Source organism: Zalophus californianus, chromosome 11 (assembly GCF_009762305.2).
Source record: "Zalophus californianus isolate mZalCal1 chromosome 11, mZalCal1.pri.v2, whole genome shotgun sequence".
Lineage (NCBI taxonomy): Eukaryota > Metazoa > Chordata > Mammalia > Carnivora > Otariidae > Zalophus > Zalophus californianus.
The window spans coordinates 49,973,573-49,989,445 of NC_045605.1; the positions used below are offsets into that span (position 1 = coordinate 49,973,573).

Consider the following 15,873-nt stretch of genomic DNA (forward strand, 5'->3'; position numbering starts at 1 on the left):
TGTGGTTCAAGAAATAATATAGTAATTGAGAATATACATGCTGCTATTATTATTGGTGACCAAAATTTGCTAAGCACAAAGATACAATGGTTTAACTAATGTTTTAACTAGTCATATCAAATTGGATGGCTTCTTGGTATTTTCCTAACTTGGACAAGGTTGTTTGTAAGGCATAATAGAATACTGATCCAAGAAAGGAAAGTTCAAGGTCTGGAGAAATGGTTATCTCTCAGTACCTTGTGCAGTTCCAAGAAAATCAAAGAAGTTGGGCTATATTCTGCTTATGTTGTATTTCAGTGAGAGTTCTGAAGGGGTATTATAATACTTGAGAGAGAGCATAAATAATTTATTTGTTGGATTATCCATTGGATTGCTGTAGGAGACTGGTTAGAGCTGGGACAGTGACAGAGCCCTAATAAAAACAAACAAACAACACAACAAAATTGAGAGGGGGAGTTTTTGTTTTGGATAATGATAATATATCTTGTATCAGATTAATCTGCCTGCAACCAGTAATTATAATCTCAGGAGTAATATCTGTTCTAAAAAAATACTATTCATAGGCATTGTAGGACAACTTAAAGCAGGCTGTTAAGGCTGTTATGATTATTATATTCATGTGGAAATGAAAAAGAAAAGAAAAGGAAAGAAAAAGAAACAACTTTCCCCAAACAAAAACTAAAATAGCTAAAATGAAAGACAACAAAGCTAAAGAACTTACATTATTTAACTTCAAGACATGGCATAAAGCTACAGTAAACAAGACAGCATCATACTGATAAAAAAATAGATACTTATATTAATGAAATAGATTTGAGTTTAGAGAGCATATTCATGCATAAGTTGTTCAATTGATTTTTGACAAATAAACCAAAGCAATTGAACAAGGGAAAGAAAACTCTTTTCAACAAATGGTGCAGGAACAATTGGATATCTATATGAGGCAAAAATGAACTTCATTCTCTCCCTCCTACCATACACAAATTGAAGTCTAAAAGAAAGACATAGAAGTTATATGCCATTTACACCTCAATAAAGCAGGGGAAGGGAGGGAAAAGAAGACACAGGGGAGATGTCGGCAAAGTGGTGAAATAGGAGTTTTCAGCCCTCATCTACCCCCAGATGATTTTTGAAAATCACTCACAGATGGGAGTACCTTTGTGGGAGCCCAGAAGTTCAGAGGAGAGATTATGGCACTCTGTTGGAACAAAAATTTTGAGAATAGACACATTGAAGGAGGTAACAAGAACAATTTCACTTTATCTGCACCCCTCCCTCCATAAGTCTCCATAGCACTATGCCAGAAGAGAATTCTTAGTCTGAAATTTCTCCCACAGGGGAAGTGAGAGCTTGGTGAGCCTCCTGCTTCCTCAACTGTGTGTGAATTAGCCTAGGAGGTCCCTTTCCATCTCACCCACCCAAATCACTGAGAGGACTGGCATATCTGAATAATCTCAAATAGCTAGGATCAAGGAAAATGCACAGGGCTCAGAGTAACCAAGTCATTGAATGCAAATAAGGAATGAATTTTCTACTAAACACCTTCTGGACTCAACAGAGAGTCTTATCCATTCTCCTGCAGATTCCCCCAGCTAGCTTACACATGTCCCCAGCATACTACTTACTCCTTCTCCTAGGAATCAGTGTCCTGTATGAACCTCCTTAGATGGCCAAACCTCTGCAGATCATGCACAAGCACACACACACACACACACACACAGCCAGCTTGACTTTGATGGACTGTGAAAAGGCACATTATCCTGAACACTTTGGCGTACTGCTCTAGGGGAAATAAACAGTAGACTCTTAGTTTCTGGCCTGGCTTTGTTAGATTGAGAGAAGGCATAAAAACTTAATACTTCCCCAACAAGAGGCAATGGGAGGAATAGAGCATGTGTGTCCATAGAAAAAGTCTGTGCAACCCCCAGAATTCCTAGATGGCTTGAGTAGTGAGGGTCTTTCTCTCTTGGAGCTAATCTCTTGGAAGAGATAACTCCTTCAAATGCAAAGAGAGCAATACAAGCTTCAAGGAACATGAAAAATCAGGGACGCATGCCCCCACACAATAATTTCCCAGTAACTGAACAGAAAGAACCTGGGATCTATGAATTACTTGATAAAAATCCAAGATAAAAAAATTTTTTAGTTGCTCAGTAAACTACAAGAGAATACAGATAGAATCTTAAAACCAGGGAGACACTACATGAACAAAACAAGAAGTGTACAACAAAGATATAGAAATCATAAAAGAGGGGCGCCTGGGTGGCTCAGGAGTTAAGCATCTGCCTTTGGCTCAGGTCATGATCCCAGGGTCCTGGGATCGAGCCCCACATCAGGCTCCCTGCTCAGCGGAAAGCCTGCTTCTCCCTCTCCCACTCCTCCTGCTTGTGTTCCCTCTCTCGCTGTCTCTCTCTCTGTCAAAATAAATAAATAAAATCTTGAAAAAAAGAAATCATAAAAGAGAACCAAACAAAAATCATAAAATCATAAAAGAAAATCATAACACGGTGATGGGTATTGAGGAGGGTATGTGCTGTGATGAGCAGTAGGTGTTCTACTTAACTAATGAATCGTTGAACACTGCATCAAGGACTAATTATGTACTATACAGTGACTAACTGAAAATAATAAAAAAAATCATAAAAGAGAATTGGAGATGAAGAATATAATGAAAGAAAGGAAAAAAATGCAACCCAGCGCTTCAATAACAGACTTGACCAGGTAGAAGAAAGAATCTATGAACTCAAAGATACGTCATTTGGAAGTATCCAGTCAGAGGAGAGAAAAGAAAAAAAATGAAAAAGAGTGAAGAAAGCCTATGTGATTTATAGGAAACCAAGGGAAATAACATATACATTATGGGAGTTCCCAGAAGAAGAGACAGAAAGAGGCCAAAAGTTTATTTAAAGAAAAAATGGCTGGGTAGACTTGTAGGGAGATAGCAGAGTAGGAGGATCCTAAGCTCACCTGTCCCACAGATACAACTAGAGAACACCCACATCAGTGTAAATAAAACAGAAAATGACCCATAGACTAGCAGAACAGATTTTACATAGCTAAATGTAGATTAGAGTCCACACTGAAGAGGGTAAGAAAGGCAGAGATGGCTAAGAGCTAAATGAACCTGTGGGATTTCCTTGGAAGAGAGGGATGTGGCAGGCATAGAGAGGTGAGAGAAACAGACCCTCATACAAAGCACCAGAGGCACAGGGAACCCACACAGGGAAGGCAAATTCTCATAACATTTGGATTAGAAAACTAGAGGAGTCTGATCTCATGAGTTCTTAAAATCAGTGGCATTTAACACCTGGATCTTTAAAAATCAGCAGGCTTGGCTATGGGAGAAGGAAACTGAGTCCCCACCCTTCAGGAGATAGCACAACAAACAGCCCCACTGAGATACAGCATAGAAGCAGCAGTTTGAAAAATGCCTGAGGTATAGGAAGGGAGATTTGTTTACTGATCTGGGAGTGTGTGTTGGAGGGGAAGGGCTTACTGGAAGACTTCAAGAATAAAAGAGCTGGCGGCACCATATCCACCACCCTCCCAGTCTAGATAAATAGACACCTGCAGGAACCAGTGCCAGTGTAAATAGTCTCCACCTAGCTTTCTAACAGCATGCCTCAACCTCAAGCACTTCTGCAGAATTGGCCCCTCCAGCCCTTATGTAGGAGTTTTCTAACGTGGCTTGAGGTCCATTCCCATAACAGACTTGTGCAAACATTGCTAACACCTTGTGCATTTTTTGAAGACTTTGCCCCTCCAATATGCCCTTGGCTGGAGCTCATCCAAAGAGGTGCCATAAACCAGGCAGTGTGCAGGAGCCCCGACAGGGGCCATCACCACTCCACAGTGAATCTTGCAATGGTGGGGGGTGGGGAAGATAATCACACATGCCAGTCTAACTGTGGCCCAAACAGTGGGCTGGGGACTGACATCAGGTCTGACTGCAGGCCCCACCCACCAATGAAAGCTTCCCGGGGAAAACAGGGAAAGTACTTTGCTCTTCAGTACTACTGCATCTGTGGCAAATGCGTGGTAACTTCCAAAAACTGAATTAGGAAGAAATGGAAAATTTGAACAAACTGATTACCAACAATGAAACTGAATCAGTAATAAAAAAAACTCCCAACAGACAAAACTCCAGGACCAGCTGACTTCACAGGTGAATTCTACCAAACATTTCAGAAGAGTTAATACCATTCTTCTCAAACTATTCCAAAAAACAGAAGAGGAAAGAAATCTTCCACATTCATCCTATGAGGCCAGCATTACTCTATACCAAAACCAGATAAAGACACCACAAAAAAGAGAACCACAGGCCAATATCTCTGATGAACATAGATACAAAAATCCTCAACAAAATACTAGCAAACTGAGTTCAACAATACATTAAAAATAATTATTCACCACAACAAAGTGGGATTTATTCCAGGGAGGCAAGGGTGGCTCAGTATTCACAAATCAATGATACATCACATCAACAAGAGAAAGGATAAAAACCATATGATGATTTCAACAGATGCAGAAAAAAACATTTGACAAAGTACAATATCCACTCAAGACAAAACTCCACAAAGTAGATTTAGAGGGAACATACCTCAACATAATAAAGACCATAAATGAAAAACCCACAGCTAACTACCATTGTCAATGGTGAAAAACTGACAGCTTTCCCCATAAGATTAAGAACAAGGCAAGGACACCCACTCTCACCACTTTTATTTAAGATAGTATTGTAAGTCCTAGCCACTACAATCAGACAACAAAAAGAAATAAAAAGCATCCAAATAGAAGTAAAACTTTCACTATTTGGAGACAACCTGTACTACATATAGGAAATGTGAGGGTGCCTGGGTGCCTCAGTTGGTTAAGTGTCTGCCTTCTGCTTGGGTCATGATCCCAGGGTCCTGGGATTGAGCACCACATCGGGCTCCCTGCTCAGCAGGGAGTCTGCTTCTCCCTCTTCCTCTGCCCCTCCCCCTGCTCATGCTCTCTCTCTCTCTCAAATAAATAAAATCTTAAAAAAAAAAAGAAAATGTGGAAGACTCCACCAAAGAACTACTAGAATTGATAGATGAGTTCAAAAAGTTTGCAGGATACAAAATCAATGTATAGAAATCCATTGCATTTCTATACACTAACAATGAAGTAGCAGAAAGAGAAATTAAGAAAACTGTCCCATTTACAATTGTACCAAAAATAGTAAGATACCTTTAGTGTAAATGGAATCAACTTAATCAAGGAAGAGAAAAACCTGTACTCGGAAAACTCTAAAACATTGAAGATGACAGAAATCAATGGAAAGATATTCAATGCTCATAGACTGGAAAACTAAATACTGTTAAAAGGTCTATACTACCCAAAGCAATTACAGATTCAATGCAATCCCTGTCAAAATACCAAACATCAGATTTTCACAGAATTTAGAACAAATAATCCTAACGTGTATGGGACCACAAAAGATCTCAAATAGCCAAAGCAATCTTTAAAAAGAACAAAACTGTAGGTATCACAATCCCATATTTCAAGTTATACTATAAAACTGTAGTAATCAAAACATAAGGTACTGGCACAAAAATAGACACGTAGATCAATGGAACAGAATAGAGAACCAGGAAAAAAAACCCCACAATTATATAGTCAATTAATCTACAAAGGAGGGAGGAATGTGCAATGGGAAGAAGATAGTCTCTTCAACAAATGGTGTCGGGAAACTGAACAGTTGCATGAAAAAGAATGAATCTGGACTACTTTTTTATGCCATACAAAAAATAAACTCGAAATGACTTAAGGACCTGGTGATGGGTATTAAAGAGGGCACGTACTGCATTGAGCCCTGGGTGTTATATGCAAACAATGAATCATGGAACACTACATCAAAAACTAATGATGTAATGTATGGTGATTAACATAACATAATAAAGAAATTTAAAAAAAGAAACAAAAGAACACTCTTAAGTAACATGAAAACAAAGGAAAGTATAGAACTCACTGGTAACAGAATATGTCAATATTCTGAGTACAATAATACTGTAATGGTGGAGTATAAATCACTTTTAACTCTAGTATGTAAGTTTAAGGCAGAAGTATTACAAATAACTATAGTTACTATAATTTTTGGTGGACACAAAATATAAAAAGATATAAATTTTGACATAACAACATAAAATGTAGGGGTAATAGTGTACTTTTTGAATGAAAGAATAGTGTACTTTTTAAATTTTAAATTCATTTAATTAGCATATAATGTATTATTTGTTTCAGGTATTATTTGTACAGGTCTGTGATTCATCAGTCTTATATAATACCCAGTGCTCATTACAACACATACCCTCCCCAATGTCCATCACCCAGTTACCCCATCCCTCCACCCGTTTCTCCTCCAGCAACCCTCAGATTGTTTCCTAAGATTAAGAGTCTCTTTTGGTTTGTCTCCCTCTCTGGTTTTGTCTTGTTTCATTTTTCCCTCTCTTCTCCTATGATCCTCTGCCTTGTTTCTTAAACTCCACATATCAGTGAGATCATATGATAATAGTCGTTCTCTGATTGACTTATTTTCCTTAGTATAATACCCTCTAGTTCCATCCATGTCATTGCAAATGGCAAGATTTCATTTTTTGATGGCTGCATAATATTCCATTGTATATATATCCACACCTTCTTTATCCATTCATCTGTCGATGGACCTCTGGACATCTGGACTCTTTCTATAGTTTGGCTATTGTGGACATTGATCCCCCTTGGATCACTGAATTTGTATCTTTGGGGTAAATACCTAGTAATGCAATTGCTGGGTCATAGGATAGCTCTATTTTCAACCTTTTGAGGAACCTTCATAATGTTTTCCAGAGTGGCTGCACCAGGTTGCATTCCCACCAACACTGCAGAAGGGTTCCCCTTTCTCCACATCCTTGCCAACATCTGTCATTTCCTGACTTGTTAATTTTAGCCATTCTGATCGGTGTGAGGTGGTATCACATCGTGGTTTTAGTTTGTATTTTCCTGATGACAAGTGATGTGGAGCATTTTTTCATGTGTCTGTTGGCCATTTGTATGTCTTCTTTGGACAAATATCTGTTCATGTCTTCTGCCCATTTGTTGATTGGATTATTTGTTCTGTGGGTGTTGAGTTTGATAAGTTCTTTATAGATTTTGGACACTAGCCCTTTATCTGATATGTCATTTGCAAATATCTTCTCCCATTTGGTCAGTTGTCTTTTGATTTTGTTGACTCTTTCCTTTGCTGTGCAAAAGCTTTTTATCTTGATGAAGTCCCAGTAGTTCATTTTTGCCTTTGTTTCCCTTTCCTTTGGAGACATGTCTAGCAAGAAGTTGCACGGCCAAGGTTAAAGATGTTGCTGCCTGTGTTCTCTTCTAGGATTTTGATGGATTCTCACATTTAGGTCTTTCATCCATTTTGAGTATATTTTTGTGTATGGTGTAAGGAAATGGTTCAGTTTCATTCTTCTACGTGTGGCTGTCTAATTTTTCCAAAACCATTTGTTGAAGGGACTGTCTTTTTTCTATTGGATATTCTTTCCTGCTTTGTCGAAGATTAGTTGACTATAGAGTTGAGGGTCCATTTCTGGGTTCTCTGTGTACTTTTTGAAGAGTTTTTGTATGCAACTGAAGTTAAGTAATTATCAGTTTAAAATAGACTGTTATAAGACATAGTTTTATGTAAGCCTCATGGTAACCACCAAGAACAAATCTCTAATAGTTTCAAAAGTTAAAGACAAAGGACTCAAAACGTACAAGTGGGGAAAAAAATCCAATCACAAAGAAGATAAAAGAAGAAAGGAACTTCAGAACATTTAGGGGAAAAATGTAAATGGCAAAATGTATCTTTCCTTATCAATAATTACTTTAAATTTAAATGGATTAAATTATCCAAAGATAATGAGTGGCTGAATGGGTTAAAAAAGAAAACCCAAGTATATGCTGCCTACATGAGGCTCATTTTAGCTTTAAAAACACTAGCACTGGAAGTGAAGGGATGGGAAAAAATATTCCATGCAAATGGTAACCAAAAGAGAACAGGGGTGTGTATATTTATATCAGAGAAAATAGACTTTAAGTCAAAAACCCTCCCAAGAGATAAGAAGGTTATTATATAATCAAACTGGGGTCAATTTATCAAAAGGCTCTATCAATTGTAAATACATGTAACCAACATCATAGTACCTTGATGTATAAAACACTTATTGACAGAACTGAAGGGAGAGATAGACAGCAGTACTTTAATACCCCACTTACCATAATGGATAGGTCATCCAGACAGAAAATCAATAAGGAGACAGTGGACTTGGATAACACTATGGATGAAATGGACATAACAGATACACACAAACATTTCATTTAACAGCAGCAGAGTACACATTCTTCTTAAGCACTCATGGAACACCCTTAAGGATAGATCATATATTTACCACAAAGAAGTCTTAACAAATTTAAGAAAAATGAAATCATACCATCTTTTTTGACCACAAAGATTTGAAACTAGGATCCAGTAACAGAAAGAAAATTGGAAAGTTCACAGATATGTGAAAATTAAATAATATACTTCTGAATAACCAGTGGTTTCAAGGAAAAATAAAAATGTAAATAAAAAGAAATATTTTGAGACAAATGAAAATGGAAATACAACAAACCAATCTTAAGGATACAGCAAAAGCAGTTCTATGAGGGAAATATGTAGTGATATATGTCTAGAAATAAAAAAAGAAAGATCTCAAGTAAACAACCTAACTTTATACTAGAAAAAGAACCAAATATACTCAAAATTAGTAGAAGAAAATGGTGGGATGGAAGCTGGTGCAGCCACTCTGGAAAACAGTATGTAGGTTCCTCAAAAAGTTAAAAATAGAGCTACCCTACGACCCAGCAATTGCACTCCTGGGTATTTACCCCAAAGATACAAATGTAGGGATCCGAAGGGGTACATGCACCCCGATGTTTATAGCAGCAATGTCCACAATAGCCAAAATATGGAAAGAGCCAAGATGTCCATCGACAGATGAATGGATAAAGAAGATGTGGTATATACGTATATATATATATATATATATATATATATATATATATATATATCACATATACATATATATACACAATGGAATATTATGCAGCCATCAAAAGGAATGAAAGTTTGCCATTTGCAACGATGTGGATGGAACTGGAGGGTATTATGCTGAGTGAAATAAGTCAATCAGAGAAAGACATATCATATGACCTCAGTGATATGAGGAATTCTTAATCTCAGGAAACAAACTGAGGGTTGCTAGAGTGGTGGGGGGTGGGAGGGATGGGGTGGCTGGGTGATAGACATTGGGGAGGGTATGTGCTATGGTGAGCACAGTGAATTGTGCAAGACTGTTGAATCACAGATCTGTACCTCTGAAGCAAATAATACATTATATGTTAAAAAAAAAAAGAAGAAGATAGCAGGAGGGGAAGAATGAAGGGGGGAAATCAGAGGGGAGATGAACCATGATAGACCATGGACTCTGAGAAACAAACTGAGGGTTCTAGAGGAGAGGCGGGTGGGAGGATGGGTTAGCCTGGTGAATGGTATTAAAGAGGGCACATACTGAATGGAGCACTGGGTGTTATATGCAAACAATGAATCATGGGACAATACATCAAGAACTAATGTTGTAATGTATGGTGATTAACAAAAAAATAAAATAAAAAAAAGAAATAAATGAAACAAAGACAAGGAAAACAATAGTAAAGATTAACAAAACTAAGAGCTAGTGTTCTGAGAAGAAAAACAAAATTGACGTCCTTTTAGCTAGATGTACTAAGAAAAAATAGAGAAATAACCAAGTAAATAAAATTATAAATGAAAGAGGACATATTACAACCAATATCACAGAAATAAAAAGGATTATAAATGACTACTATAAGCAATTATATGTCAATCTAGGATAGGATATATATCTAGGATAACCTAGAAGAGATAAACAAATTCCTAGAAAATTACAGTCTACAAGGACTGAATCCAGAAGAAACAGAAACTCTGAACAGACCAATAACACATAAGGAGAGTGAAGGAGTAATTTTAAAACTCCCCCCAAGAGAAAAGCCCAGAATCAGATGGCTTTACTGGTGAATTCTACCAAATATTTAAAAAAGAATTAATCTCAAACTCTTCCAAAATGTTGGAAATCAGGGAACACCTCCAAACTCATTTTATGAGACCAGCATACTCTGATATCAAAACCAGAGAAAGGTAGTAGAAGAAAAAAAATTAGAAGCTAATAACCTGAATGAATATGGATACAAAAATCTCCAAGAAAATACTAGCAAACGAAATTAAATAGCACATTAAAAAGCTCATACACCATGATCAAGTGGGCTTTATCCCTGAGAATCAAGGGTTAAGCATCCAACATAGGCAAATGAGTCAATGTAATATACCACATTAACAGAATGAAGATAAATTTCCAAGTCATCACAATAGATGAAGAAAAATTATCTGACAAAGTGCACAGTCCTTTCATAAGAAAAATTCTAAATAAATTAGGTACAGAAAGAATGTACCTCAAAGTAATAATGGCCATATGACAAGCCCACCCACAGCAATATATTCAGTGGTGAAAGGCTAAAAGCTCTTTTTCTAATATCAGGAACAAGCAAGGATACCTGTTCTCGTTATTCCTATTCAACATAGTACTGGAAGTCATAGCCAGAGAAATTAGGCAAGAAATAGAAATAAAAGGCATCCAAATCATAAAGGAAGAAGTAAAATGGTCTGTTAGAATAAACAAATTTAAAAAAATTCAGTAAAGTTGCAGGATACAAAATCAACATGCAAAAATCAATTATGTTTCTGTACACCAACAATGGATTATCAAAAAAATAAATTAATAAAATAATTCCACTTACAATAGCATCAAACGAGTGAAATACTTAAGAATAAATTTAACCAAGGAGTTGAAAGTTCTGTACACTGAAAATCATAAAATACTGATGAAAGAAACTGAAGAAGATACAGAAAAATGGAAAGATATCCCTTATTTATTGAATAGTTAAAATGTTCATACTACTGAAAATGATCTACAGATTCAAACAATACCTTCAAAAATTTAAATGAAATTTTTCATAGAAATAGAAAAATAATAATCAAATTCATATAGAACTGCAAAAGATCCTGAATAGCCAATTTAATTTTGAGGAAGAAGAACAAAGACATAATACTACCTGATATCAATATGGTACAGAGCTATTTTTATGGAAATGGTATGGTACTGGCATAAAAACAGATATACAGGGGCATCTGGGTGGCTCAGTTGGTTAAGCAACTGCCTTTGGCTCAGGTCATGATTCCAGGGTCCTGGGATCGAGCCCCACATTGGGCTCCCTGCTTGACGGGAAGCCTGCTTCTCCCTCTCCCACTCCCCCTGCTTGTGTTCCCTCTCTTGCTGTCTCTCTCTGTCAATTAAATAAATAAATAAAATCTAAAAAAAAGACCTATAAATCAATGAAATAGATACAAAGCCTAGAAATACAGTCAACTGATCTTCAACAAGATATGTAAGTGTATGTATATATACTTATAATATATATACATATATTTAATGAAATATTCTTCAGCCATAAAAAAGAAGGAAATCCTGCCACTGTGATAGCATGGATGAACTTGGAAGACATCCTAAGTATAATAATCCAATGACAGAAAGACAAATACTTCATTATCTTACTTAATTTGTGCAATCTAAAAAAGTTGAACTCCTAGAAGTCAAGAGTTGAATGGTGAGTACAAAAAACTTTGAGTGGGAGAAATGGGGAAATAGTGATCAAAGGGTACAAAGTTTCAGTTGTGCAGAATGAATAAGTTCTGGAGACCTAATATATAGAACAATGACTGTAATAATACCATATGGTATACTTAAAATTTGCTAAGACAGTAGACCATAATTATTCTCACTGAAGGATAAACAAAAACCAGTAACTACATGAGATGATAGATATATGACTTAGCTGGAATGAGGGAGTCATTTCACAATATATATGTATATCAAAATGTAACATTGTTCATTGTAAATATATGCAATTTTTATATCTCAATTACAACTTAATAAAGCTCAGGAAGAATGAAAGTGCAAATCCAAAAATGTCAGGCTTTTTGGGGGGGGGAAGAAGGAAAATAACTGTAAACTGGAGATAGTAAAGATTTTTTTAAAAATTAAAGGAATGCCAATCACCATAAAAGAAGAAATTTAGGAGGTCTTATGTTCAGAATATAAAAGGAATTCATAACTTGGTAACAAAAAGATGAATAGTCCAATTAAAAAATGAGCATATAACTTGAACAACCACCTTATAAATTACAACAGAAGTTCTATTAGTTACCAATAATCCTCTAAAAATTCTCATCATTCGTCATTAGGGTAATGCAAATTAAAGTCACAATGTGATGTTACTTCACTTACTTGAATGGTTGAAATTAAAAAGAAAGAATCCAAAACATAATACCTGTCAATGCTAAATGTAATTGAGGCTATGGGGCAATTGGAACTTTCAAAAATTCCTCATGGGACTGTAAAATGGTACAACCATTTTGGAAAAGTCTTTGGCTTTTTTAAAATTATTATTATTTTTTTATTTTTATGAAGCCAAACATAGAATGCTCCCAAGATTTCCAGAGTCAGGTATATATGCCCTATGAAATGCGGTTAGGATCTATGAATAAAATGGATACTCACTCCTTTGATTAGGTTACTTTATATATGACTCTGATTAAGGAGACAAGAGTGAGATTCGTCTCTTGGCTTTAATGATTTTAGCTGCAATGTTGTGAGCTGATGACATGACTAAGACCTGTCGGCATCCTGCAAAAGTTAAAAGTAACCTCTGGTCAACAGCCAGCAAGAAAATGGGAACTTTAGTCTTAAAACTGCAAGGAATTGAGTTCTGCCAATAACCTGGATGAGCTTAAAAGGACTCTCAAGCTTCAGATGTGAATACAGTTTCAGCTAACATCTTGATTCAGTCTTGCTGACCTAAGCAGAAACTTCAGTTGTGCTGTGCAGACCTCAGAGCTAGAGAAATAGTAAGATAGTAACTGTGTATCATTTTAAACTGCAGTATTTGTGGGAATGTGTTAACCAGCAATAGAAAACTAATGCATACTTGAGTTTTCATCTTTATCATCTTTCTCTCTGACAATGTGATATTCAAATTGTAAAACCTTGTTTGGTATATCTGTAAAGAAGGAGTGAAGTGGCCCATCATGTTGTGATTAATCCCTATCTTCACAGAGTCAAAATACTAGATTTACAAATCCTTGTTCCAAAGGACTGTATATCTTATACACATATCTAATTTGATTCACATCCCAAGCAATACTTTGTAATTAATTTTTCTGGGTTCTCACCTCCACCAAAAATATGTTGTTCTGAATTATGTTTTACTTGCCCCTACTAACTCATATTCTTCTCCAACACTGAAGCTCATTTATTTATTACTAGCACAGGGATCTAATTCCTCAGATCTTTTTCTTCTATTTCTCTCTTCTTAATGGTGCTTTAAAAAAAATGTAGGGCAAATTTAGAAACATTTCAAAGATTAGATTCATTAAAATGACTGAGCATTTTATTCATGAAAATTGGAATAGGGGCATATTGATTTTAGGTGAGGATCCAAAATATCTTTTTTTTTATGTAGATAGGAGATTCATTTTTATTTCTCCAGTGACAATATTCACAGTTGAATATAAATTAAAGTCCTGCTTGGACACCAAAGCCAGGTCCTTTGGGTGGTTCAGTCAAAGAGGTAAGACCTCCAGCTGGCTCACAAGAGAAGTGTCCACTCCTTGGCCCAGGTTTTGGAAATTTGCCAGCTTTGAGCTCATCAATAATTTCTTCTATATCCTTAGGTGTCAGATCCTCATAGTAGTTGTCATTTATTTGAACCATTGGTGCATTTACACAGGCCCCTAAACATTCCACCTCTATAAGAGTGAAAAGTTTATCAGGCGTAGTCTCCCCAACCTTTATTCCAAGCTTTTTCTGAATGGCCTCCAGTATGCTGTCAGAGTGTCGAAGCATGCAAAGTGTAGTAGTGCAGACCTGAATGTGATACTTTCCAACTGGCTTTGGATTATACATTGTATAAAAAGTTGCTACTTCATATACTCTCATTGGAGGTACTTGTAAAACTTCTGCAACCTTGTTCATAGCAGAGATGGGCAGCCATCCATTCTGTCTTTGGGCTAAATCCAGGACTGGAAGCACAGCTGCTGCTTTATGTCCTTCTGGATAGTTTTTTACAATTGCCTCTATCCTCTTATAGTTTTCTGGTGTGAAATCAAATGGAGTATCTGGGTTATTCTCAGGAGTATCTCTGTGCACAAATAAGGCTCCTCCAGCTCCATTTTGCACAGCTGTCTTATGTAAATTCCTTGTATGTCTCCCCTTTCAGTTCTATCAGTTATTTGCACTATGAAAGGCCACATCCAGCCAGAGGAACTTCATAAAGGATAAGGAAGCCACTGGGCGGTGAGACCAGCCGCCTTGGCCGGGAGCGCCGCGGAGAAGACGAGGATCCAAAATATCTTACTCAAATATACAGATTAAATTAATATGCTTTTAAATTACTCCTCTGAGTTATTCAGCTTCCACTTCTCTATCCAGGGCTCAGTGGATAAGTGAATACCAATTTCCGACAGGAACAAAAGGTCATCAATGAAAACCTTTTAGAAAAGTGCAATTATCACTACTTCCCTACTTTCAATCAAGACTTTTGCTCAGGCTCATCATTAAACAATACTTCCTGTTAAGCTATATTTCAGACAGATTAATGTGATTCTGTTCATTTGCCATCTAATTTGGATCCGGGTTTTGGCTGGATTTTTAAGGTGTTACATGAGTCAGTCAATGGTTTAGTTGGAAAGGGTGTTGGAATAGAAGCCAGGGATCTGGACTCTTGCTTTGACTATCTCATTTTTCTACACATTTTTTTCTTTTGATTGGATTAATTACAATTGTAATTTATTGTTTGTATTTATTTAATATCTAACAAAACAGTTTCATGAGGTCATGGATGTGACTCTTGTTTACTAGTGTGTTTCTAACAGATAGTATATTGCTATTAATAGAATGGACATAATCTAATTGTTGAAAATAAATACCTCTTGACTTAAAGCATTTCAGGTACCAAATTGGTGTTCTTTTATTATTTAATATATTTCTAACAACACCCTATAGGATAAAGAATAAATATGCCATTCAAAGATTTAATAGAATTATTACTTGATCATGTTGTTTGTAAATAAAATTCAAAACCAGGTCTGTGGTGCCAGCTTGCCAAGTCAAAGCTGGGAATGTGGGCATTAACTTTGTTAGAGAATCTAGCAGTAGGTCTAAGTGACATTCTTTCCTCTTTTCTACAAGGTCAGATGAGAATATAGAAAGCAGAATTTTATGATGGTCCCACAAGGTTTCTGGTAGTTCATGTGCACACACTTTCCCCCAGTAATTCAACTAAACACTAATGTAGATAATTCTGTGAAGGAATTTTGCAGAAATTATTACCTCTAAATAAGTTTACTTTAAAATAGGGAGATTATTCGAGTGGGCCTGTCTTAATCTGAGGAACTCTAAAATCAGAGTCTACTCTTTCTGCATGCAGAAATGGAAGTCCAAGAGATGTGCACCAGCTGGACTAGAAGAAACCAAACATTTCTGTTGCAAACAGCATATGGGGGCCTTATGACAGAATACTGCAGGAAGCCTCTAGGAGCCGAGTGAACCAACCAGCTGTTAGAATGTAAACAGTGACCTAGTCCTATAGCTTCAAGGAAATCAGTTCTGCCAACAATCAGTGAGCCTCAAAAGACAACCCTATGCCCATATGAGAATTTTA

At 36.4% G+C, this 15,873-nt stretch overlaps 1 protein-coding gene across 1 annotated transcript; it reads right to left on the bottom strand.

Moving 5' to 3' along the window:
• Positions 1-13,666: 13,666 nt before the first annotated feature.
• Positions 13,667-14,513, bottom strand: LOC113914779 (NADH dehydrogenase [ubiquinone] flavoprotein 2, mitochondrial-like). Its single transcript, XM_035722963.1, has one exon. The coding sequence runs from the start codon at positions 14,184-14,186 to the stop codon at positions 13,728-13,730; it is 459 nt and encodes a 152-aa protein (XP_035578856.1). The 5' UTR covers positions 14,187-14,513; the 3' UTR covers positions 13,667-13,727.
• Between the last annotated feature and the right edge of the window lie 1,360 nt (positions 14,514-15,873).

Excerpts from the sequence above, each read along its gene's own strand:
- LOC113914779 (XM_035722963.1), bottom strand. The coding sequence starts at position 14,186 with ATGAACAAGGTTGCAGAAGTTTTACAAGTACCTCCAATGAGAGTATAT.